Source organism: Euprymna scolopes, unplaced genomic scaffold, assembly GCF_053919585.1.
Source record: "Euprymna scolopes isolate OS-2025 unplaced genomic scaffold, ASM5391958v1 sca555, whole genome shotgun sequence".
Classification (NCBI taxonomy): Eukaryota; Metazoa; Mollusca; class Cephalopoda; order Sepiida; family Sepiolidae; genus Euprymna; species Euprymna scolopes.
Genome location: NW_027633608.1, coordinates 26,824 through 36,807, shown reverse-complemented (window position 1 = coordinate 36,807; position 9,984 = coordinate 26,824). Strand labels below are relative to the sequence as shown.

At 34.6% G+C, this 9,984-nt stretch overlaps 3 protein-coding genes across 3 annotated transcripts; all 3 read left to right on the top strand.

Moving 5' to 3' along the window:
- Positions 1–2,637: 2,637 nt before the first annotated feature.
- LOC145275058 (recBCD enzyme subunit RecD-like) lies at positions 2,638–3,489 on the top strand. The gene has a single exon (XM_080127584.1). It carries the CDS (start codon positions 2,638–2,640, stop codon positions 3,487–3,489), a length of 852 nt encoding a protein of 283 aa, XP_079983710.1.
- Positions 3,490–3,817: 328 nt separating this feature from the next.
- LOC145275057 ((2R)-3-sulfolactate dehydrogenase (NADP(+))-like) lies at positions 3,818–4,375 on the top strand. The gene has a single exon (XM_080127583.1). The coding sequence runs from the start codon at positions 3,818–3,820 to the stop codon at positions 4,373–4,375; it is 558 nt and encodes a 185-aa protein (XP_079983709.1).
- A 687-nt stretch (positions 4,376–5,062) lies between these two features.
- Positions 5,063–5,989, top strand: LOC145275056 (uvrABC system protein C-like). The gene has a single exon (XM_080127582.1). It carries the CDS (start codon positions 5,063–5,065, stop codon positions 5,987–5,989), a length of 927 nt encoding a protein of 308 aa, XP_079983708.1.
- The last annotated feature ends 3,995 nt before the right edge of the window (positions 5,990–9,984 follow it).

Below are 9,984 nucleotides of genomic sequence, written 5' to 3'. Positions count from 1 at the left end.
AGATTATTTGAGCAAAACAATATTTCATTATCAGAGATTACGCACGTATATATGGAAAAGTGAGGCAGCCGAACGAGTTATTCTATTGTTGCAGCAATTACATTCAATGCCTGATTTTTTATCGGATAAAAATTTATCCTTGATGCAGCTTATTTTAGGTTATCCTCCTTCTATTGTTATGAGTAGGGAGCACAGTGAGATTTTTCTCAGGTATTTTATCAATGGAAAGGCTGTATGGCTACTCAAGGTCCATTAGGGCTATGGAAAAAAATACTTGCTCATCAATGTTACGGCTCGTTTCATTTAGAGGAAAAATCACTTTCTAGCTATCTTCAAGAAATCACACAGTTATTTGAAAAACTGCAAAATTGGTGGAAAGAAGGCGAACAAACTATTGCTGGGTGGTTGATGGCGATTCAGCAACAGATTGATTATGTAGATAAGCAAATTGTACAAGAAAATAGCATACGAATTATGACTGTGCATGCAGCTAAAGGTTTAGAAGCACCGATTGTTATTTGTCCAGATTTATGGAGTGAAGGTGGGACAAAATCACAATTTAGCGATTCCATTTGTTACTCTGAGCAACAAAAACATTATATTTTTACTCAAGATCAGCAAGTGAATGAAAGAAGAATAGAAAGGCATCGTTTACTTTATGTGGCACTAACACGAGCCAAAAGTAAATTACTTGTGTATTGGGTGCCTTATAAACATCGAGGCAAAGATGTGGTTTCCTTAGAGAGTTTGCTTTTCATTGCTGAGAAAGATGGTACGGTTAATGAAACAAATAATATCGAGCGTCTTAAAGCTATTACAAATTTATGGGTTTTGGAAGACGATGATATGCTGTTAACTCCTTTTAAGGAAATAAGAACACGGCAAGTCAAAGAAGAAAAATCCAAGCAAAAGAGTAATGGCTATGTAGGTGTAGAAAATGCTAGCAATATTCAAGCAATTGAATACAGTCATTCAGGATTATGGAGTTTTTCACGTTTGCATCGCCAAAGTTCTGAAAGTATGGTAATGAGGATTATGAAAAAGATCAAGAACTTGAACCTTCTCTTATTATCCATAGAAAAAATCAGGAGAAGGATTCTCAATTAGAACAGCACTATATACCGGCAACGCAACTTGGTACACTAGTCCATCATATTATAGAAAAGGTTCTAGAATATCCAGAAGTCACTGCTGATACGCTTACAACCGTTATTTTAGATGAAAGTACTCAATTATTACAAAAACTTCCCTTAGATAAGAGTGAATTTGCAAAAATTTACAAGCTGATATATGCTCTAGTAGAAAATACAGTGAGCTATGCGTTGCCTACTGCTCATCAATTACATTGTTTGTATTCATCTTATTGGCACAAATATTGTGAAATGCGTTTTGATATTAAAATCAATCACTGGCAAATTGAGAAGCTCAATCAAATCCGTGAAAAATATCCTCATATACCGCTTACCCCATTTAGTCCGATCTCTATTGATAACACGCTATTTTACGGGTTTATTGATTTAGTGCTTGTCCCTAAGAAAGCTGATTCAACTGATTCAACTATCTGGATTGTTGATTTAAAACCAATTATTTAGGTGAAAAAAATGAAGATTATCATATAAAAAAGCTTCACCAAAAAATGATTGATAATTTTTATGGTTGGCAAGGAATATTTTATGCCTTATCGGTTTATCGATGGTTAAAATCATTCCTAGTTCTGTACAAACAAAAATTGATATAAAGATTGCGTACTTATTTAGTCGAGGATTGGTATTAGATGCCCCCAATCATAATCATGGAAGTTATATTTTTGATGTTCCAGAAAAAATGTTATCTGAAGTTTCAGATATTCTTATCTAAGCATGAAAGAAATGGATAATCAATCAGATAGACTTGTTCTAAAATCCTTTAACTACACAGGGGAAGGAAAGTTAGCATGTAGCATTGCTACCGATATTGTTGCATGCTACCAAAGAAAAGGTGGTCATAAATAAATATGAAAGTGAACAGTGGAAAAGCATAGCCAAGCATGTTATTGCAGAAACATTAAAGGGAAGTGCTAGCGTTGATGTAGACAACCTAGCGTATTAAGTAACATGCGAAAAAATGAGTTACTTAATCCATTAAATAATGAAAATTTAATCGCTAATAGGAATGAAGAAAACTATATTGATGAAATAATAGCTGATGCACCCAGTACCCCCTTTGTATTGGAGTGAAAATAAAGTTTATCTGACTCGTTATTGGCAAGCCCAACAAGAATTATTCACACTTTGTATCAAATTAATAGGTATCATCAACAATCGCAAGAAGGTTTTTTGCATACTCATAATTTATCTGAGTGGTTTGTTGCATTGACTCAGCAATTTTCCCTAAGCCAACAGGAAATTATTAAAAATGTTAGTCAAATTGACTCAGGGATAACGATAATATTAGGAGAGGCTGGTTCAGGAAAATCTTGGGCATGTGCACAGATTTTTAGAGCTATTGAAAAAAATAGACCGAATGCATTATTGGCTATTTGTGCACCAACTGGTAAGGCAACCTCACGTTTATCTGATGAATTTTCTGAGTCAAATCATATACATATTTCAAACTATCCATCAATTGCTCAAGCTTAAAGCAAACAGTTATACCCCCATGTATCATCAAGAAAACTTATTGGCTTATGAATTTATATTGGTTGATGAAGTTTCTATGATTGATATTGAATTATTGTCGATATTGTTATTAGCTATAAGAAGAGATGCTAAAGTTGTATTAGTAGGAGATCCATCTCAGCTTGCACCAGTTGGAATTGGTGGTGGCTTAAATTTACTTGCCAAACATTTTCCTAATCAAACCATTCGTTTACAAGAACAACATCGCTTTATACAGAAAAGTGAAATTCATGAATTAGCGCTACTGGCTAAACAAGGTAACTTACTTACCACTTCTTTAAAATCTCCAAATACTTTATCAGCTAATGATGATGCACAACAAGAAATACTTGAGCAGTGGATAGAGAAATATATTCATCCATGTTATAAACAAAAAATCACTTTTAAAGTGCTTGAAAACATTATTCTAAGTCCTTGGAGAAACTATGAAAATGGTATATTGAATATTAATAAGTTTATTCAAAAGAGACTGCATTACTTTAACTTACTTCAAAAGCCAGAAGGATGGTGTGAGGGCTTGCCAATTATCATTAGAAGTAACCATTACAGCCAACAAATTTATAATGGTGATAAGGCGTATATAAAAAAAATCAATCATGAACTTCATGCGATATTTCCGAGTAAAAGCAATCGTCAAATCCCACTTAGTAGCTTGCATAATTTTGAATTGGCGTTTGCTATGACGGTTCATCAAGCTCAGGGTTCTGAGGTTGATAATGTTTTTTTGTGGTTAGGTAATATTGATGAACAGGCGAAAAGTTGGTTAAGTGATAATTTACTTTATACTTCAATTACCCGTGCTAAAAACACATTCAAATTTGTGGCAATATAGAATAGATATTCATACGAAAATAGAGCAATTATGGAATATTATGATGTACAAACTTTAGAAAATATAGCCCGAGAAGCTTTGATTAAGCACAATACCTCTTTAGCAAATGCTAAAAGTGTTGTCAAAGCGTTATTAAAAGCGGAAATAGATGTATTAGCACGCATGGTTTAGCTCGCTTGAATGCTTATTGTAAACAAGCTGCTTGCGGGAAAGTAAAAGGCGATGCATTCGCACAAGTAGAAAACTTTCTCCCTCAGCATTGCGTGTTAATGCAGGTTTGGGCTTTGCTTACCCTGCTATTGAATGTTGTATTCAAAAACTTGCTCCCATGGCACAAAAAAATGGCATTGCTATGGGAACTATTCATCATTCTCATCATTGTGGTGTTGCTGGTCATCATGTAGAAACTCTTGCTAGTGAGTATGGACTCATAGCATTAATGTTTGCTAATACTCCTAAAGCTATTGCCCCATGGGGAGGTAAGGAGGCATTGTTTGGCACTAATCCAATGGCTTTTTCTTGTCCTAGGGAATCTACTTTTCCTCTAGTAATTGATATGTCTCTTAGTAAAGTAGCAAGGGGAAAAGTTATGCTTGCCCAACAAAGAGGGGAAGAAATACCAGATGATTGGGCACTGGATAAATATGGCAATCCAACTACCAATCCTCAAGCAGCCATTGATGGAACAATGATGCCACTTGGTGGCTCAAAAGGAGCAGCATTACTATTGATGGTGGAAATCCTAAGTGTTTCACTTACTGGTGCAAATTACAGTTATGAAGCAAGCTCATTTTTTGATGCAGAGGGTCAACCTCCGGGTGTTGGACAAAGTATTATTGCCATAAATCCAAAGCTTTTGCTACAGAAAAATTTTCACAACGTTTAGAAGTGCTTTTTACTCAATATTTAGCACAAGAGAATACTCGTCTACCGGCATCAAGACGTTATCATATCAGAGAAGAAAATAATAAGAAGGGTATTAAAGTTCCTGAGCAACTTTATCAACAAATCATAGCATTAAGTCAGTAGTAATGAATACAATGATGAGAGGCTATTCTAAATAGTTGATTTTCATTATTAAAATTAAAGATAAGCATTTTTTTTATGTAAATTTTAAAATTATTTTAGAAATCAAATGAATAAAACAGACTACAATGATTGGCATATGACTTCATTTACCGTACGTGATTATGAATGTGATATGCAGGGGCGTGTGAATAACAGTGTTTATGGTAACTATTTCGAACATGCACGCCATCAATCTTTATTACATAAAGGCATTGATTTTGCTTATTATGTCATCAATGTGTGCATTTGGTTGTTACCCGTATGGAGATTAATTATCGCAAAAGTTTGGGCAGTCAAGATGATTTTTTGGTACGAACTAAGATATTTTTACAGGGGCGGTTAAAAATTATCTTTAAGCAAGAGATATTTTTAGTAGGAGAGGAGTATACTGCGAAAAACCTTTATACATCGGCTGAAGTAATAGGCATTGCTCTTAACAAAAAAGGTAGACCCTTTGTTCCTGATTTTTTTTCATTATTGTAATGTAGCATTTGCTTGGTAGATAATGCGTGTATCAATTGCAGAACTTACGGTTAAAGAATTGCCAGCTTTACCCGGGGTATATATCTTTTATGATAAACATTCTGACCCGTTATATATAGGTAAGGCAAAAGAGCTAAATAAACGTTTGTCTAGCTATTTTCGTCAAAAATTAGAGTCCTCTAAAACTCGTGCAATGATAGCAAAAGCTAGCGAACTTGAGTATATCCTCACGCATACTGAAAATGAGGCATTAATTCTTGAGGGGAATCTGATTAAACAGTATCGTCCACCTTACAACATTTTATTACGAGATGATAAAAGTTATCCCTACATTCACATTACTGAGCATGAATTTCCACAGGTAAAATTTCATCGTGGAAAACAAAGTAGTAAAGGGCAATATTTTGGACCATTTGCCAGTTCACACGCCGTGCATAATACACTCAAACTCATTCAACGAGTTTTTCCTGTTCGTCAATGCAGTGATAGTTTTTTTAATAATCGTTCACGACCGTGTCTACAGTACCAAATCAAGCGTTGCAATGCTCCGTGTGTGGGATTAATTGATAAAAATACCTATGATGAAGAAGTGATGCGTTTACAATCTTTATTTCAGGGCAAAAATACCGAGTTATTGCAGCAAATGAGCGATAAAATGCTTGCATATAGTGAAAATCTAGAGTATGAGAAGGCAACTGTTTTACGTGATCAAATACGTCATCTTAATCATATTCTAGAAAAACAGAATATTAACTCAAATCAAATTAGTCGTAACATTGATGTGATTGCTTTAGGGCGTTTGCTAGGAAAATGCTGTATTCAAATTGCTTTTGTGCGTGGTGGATGGCAATATGGAAGCAAAAGCATCACCCTAAAGGGAAAGCGATTATCTGAAGATGAGGATGAACAACTGATTGAAAATATTTATCAGTCAATACTATCAAGATAAGCCTGTATCCCAAATTCCTAATGAAATTATTGTTAGCCACAAGCCTAGAAATCAAGATTTGCTAGAAACTATGCTCAGCGATAAAGCAGGGCATAAGGTGATGATCAATCATCGTGTGCGTTCAGAACGCTCGCAATGGTTAGAAACGGCACATTTAAATGTCAAACAAGCATTAATGCGTATGGTTAATGATAAAGAATTAGCAAAGAGCCGAATGACTAAATTACAAGAATTATTAAATTTGAGTACTCTGCCCAAACATATTGAGTGCTTTGACATTAGCCATACTTTTGGACAAGCCACTAAGGCATCTTGTGTTATCTTTAAAGACGGTAGACCAAGCAATAAAGACTATCGCACGATGGATATTCAAGATATTCAAGCAGGTGATGACTATGCGGCAATGAAACAAGCATTAAGTAGGCGTTACAAACGCTTACAAGAGCAATCACAACCTCTGCCAGATTTATTAATTGTCGATGGAGGAAAAGGGCAAGGAAATATGGCAAAAGAAGTGTTGCAAGAATTAAATGGTGAAAATTTATTTTTATTAGCAGTAGCAAAAGGGAAAGTCGAAAAGCAGGAGAGGAAACGCTTTTTTACCTTTTCAAAACAATGAAGAAGTATCAGTAAGAGCAGATAATGAAGCTTTACACCTTATTCAATATGTGCGAGATGAAGCACATCGCTTTGCCATTAGTGGACATCGTAAAAAACGAGCCAAAGAAACTATTCGTACGGAATTAGAAAAAATACCCGGTGTAGGTGAAAAAACACGCCAGCAACTGCTTAAACATTTTGGTGGTATGCGAGAAATTAAAAAAACCAGTATTCAGAATCTAGCTCAAGTTAAGGGCGTGAGCATGAAGCTAGCTACAACTATCTACCATTATTTTCATGAGTAATGAGATTGAGTAGCAGAAAAAATTTAAGGTTAAGCAGTGAATACGAAAGATTCAACTAAATTATGGTCATTGAATGGAAAGAAAGGCTATTAAAAATAGATACTTGATAATCTCACCAGTCTCTGACTTAGCTACATATATTTGTACTGCCATCATATAACAAATCATGAGCGAATCAATTGATCTAATTTGGCAAGTGAAAATAAGGCAATGTGCGTGAGAACAATGCCGCTACTGGTTGGGATATCCCAATAAAAAGAGCTGATAATCCCTGTGAATACGGCAAAAACATTTAGCACAATACTGGTAATGACATTGCTTTTAAAGTTATTGCAATAGTTCTGAGCAGTCAGTGTGGGGATAATGAGCATTGCTCCAATTAATAAGCCACCAACCACTTTTAAACCAATGCCGACAATTGTGGCAATCAGTAGCATCAATAGGATTTCAAAGCATGTTTTATGTTGATTACGACTGTGCAAAAAATCCTTATCAAATACCAAGGATAGAAAATTTTTCCAAAAGAGGATAAGTAAAGCAATAATACTAATATTAAGAGCGACAAATAAATACAGTTCATTTTCGCTAATGGTTAGGATAGAACCGAATAAATAAGATTCTAATGATACAGTATTGTCTTGATCAATATGAGTGAGTAATAAAGCTAGCCCTAAACTGCCATTTAATAATACTACCGAAATTGCCTCAGGAGCTTGATCTTTTTTTTGGCTAAGCCACCATAAAAAAAGTGTGGCAAATAAAGCCGTACTCAATGCTCCTAAGATGGGAGAGACGTTCCAAAAAACACCCAATCCTACGCCAGCAATAGCTGCATGTGAGAGCATATCTGACATCATTGCCTGCCTTGCTACCACCATAAAATTTCCTAGCATGGACGTAGCAATGGCTGTGAGCATCCCCACTAACAGGGCATTAGTAATAAAACTGTAATTCAATAACTCCATTTGTATATTTTTTGAATTTATATCTTGAGGATAACAGAATCTCTGACATTTACGTATCTATGTATCATGGGTTTTATCCTATATTTCATTTATGACTTAAATGTTTATTTTTTTCCATATTTTTCATATATTTTTTTGTTTATAGCACAATACTTTCTCCTAGTAACAAAGATATTTTAGTAAGGATTAATAAAGAGTTTTTTTAGTTATGATGATGGTGTATGGGAAGTATTCTATTTGAGCAGTCTTGCTCGTGATTAGGATTTTCTTGACAGGTTATTTTTCCTTGTGAAAAATCTAATGGATGGCAGCCTTCATGTAGGGTTTTATTTAAGCATAAGACTCGATGGCATTTATCAATAATGCGATCAATCTCATGAGAAATAAATAAGATGCTTAATTGTTCTTTTTGATTTAATTCAGCTAATAAGTCGTAGAGTTTTATTCTTGTCATAAAATCAACACCACTTAGGGGTTCATCAAAAATCAGTATTTGTGGGTTCATGCACAGTGCACGAGCAATAATAACTCGCTGTTGTTGTCCTGCTGAAAGGTTGTGAAAGTTTTTGGTGAGAAATAGGGGATCAATATTAACTTGTTGTAGGCATTGTGTGTGTATCACTTTATTATGATTGCCAGACATAGAGAGCACCTCTTTAACTGATATGGGTACAATGGGAGATAAATTATAGTTTTGCGGGACATAGCCAATGGTATGTCCCGAGGCAATTTTAACCTCTCCAGAGGAAGGAGAGATAAGGTCAAGAATAATCTTAATTAAAGTGGTTTTTCCCGCTCCATTAGGACCAATTAAACCAACATAATCTCCTTTGTTGATAGTGAAATTAATATTTTCTAAAATCACATAGTGATTATTATGATAGCTAATATCTTTAACTTCTATTACCGACACTGTCTTGCTTTGGCTAAGTTGTTTAAATTTTCATATGAGAGTTCGAAGAAATCATCTGACTGATTGGGTAAATGTTGTTCCAAGGTATGAAAAGTCAATGATTTAAGCTTCTTATTTGGATCAACGATTGATAAATAAGATTGGCTTTGTATACTGCCATCATTTAAAAAATATTGAATTTTATTATTTTTTACTAAGTCAATTAACGTGCGTAGTGTTTTGGCAGAAGGTTCATCGTGTGTGGATAGACCAAGAATTGAGTGTGAAGTAAAGCCATAGCGTTCAGATAAATAACCTAAAACATCGTGTGAAATAATAACATTGTCCTGTGCACAATTTATCATGGTTTTTTGATAATCTTGATCTAATTTTGAGAGTTTTGCATTGAGTTTATTGGCATTAGATTGTAATTTCTTTTGGTATTTTTTGTAATAGGGTAATTGAATTAGTTTCTCAACAATTTTATTTACCATTTGTTGAGAATAAAGAGGGTCTAACCATAGATGAGGGTCATCGTGAGCATGGTTATGATGACCGTTTTGTTCATCCTCATGATGTTCATCCTCATGATGTTCATCCTCATGATGTTCATCCTCATGATGTTCATCCTCATGATGTTCATCCTCATGATGTTCATCCTCATGATGTTCATCCTCATGATGTTCATCCTCATGATGTTCATCCTCATGATGTTCATCCTCATGATGTTCATCTTCATGATGTTCATCCTCATGATGTTCATCCTCATGATGTTCATCCTCATGATGTTCATCCTCATGATGTTCATCCTCATGATGTTCATCCTCATGTCCGTGTTTATCATTATCCATTCTATCCATCTCATTGATAATCAAAACTTGATTTGAAGGTAATTGTGAGGCAATAGAGGATCCCCAAGATTCAAGGTTTTTACCAAATAGAACCACTAAATCAGCGTGTTGCAATTTTATTCTATCTTTAGGGGAAAGTTGATAATCATGAATAGGAGTATTGTAGGCTAAATCTATCACATGAATAGGGTTTTTCTTTGAAATATCAGCAACAATCTCCTTTGTAAAATAATAAAGAGGATAAAAACTTGCTATGATGGTATGTCTATTACTTTTACGGGAAGTATCTGAGTGTTTTTTGTCAGCTTGTGCAGAAATGAAAAAACTTGAGGATAGAAAAAAAATCGATACAAATATTTTTATAAATTTAGCCATAATATAA

Coding starts and splice junctions, on each gene's coding strand:
- LOC145275058 (XM_080127584.1), top strand. CDS start 2,638: ATGTATCATCAAGAAAACTTATTGGCTTATGAATTTATATTGGTTGAT.
- LOC145275057 (XM_080127583.1), top strand. CDS start 3,818: ATGGCACAAAAAAATGGCATTGCTATGGGAACTATTCATCATTCTCAT.
- LOC145275056 (XM_080127582.1), top strand. CDS start 5,063: ATGCGTGTATCAATTGCAGAACTTACGGTTAAAGAATTGCCAGCTTTA.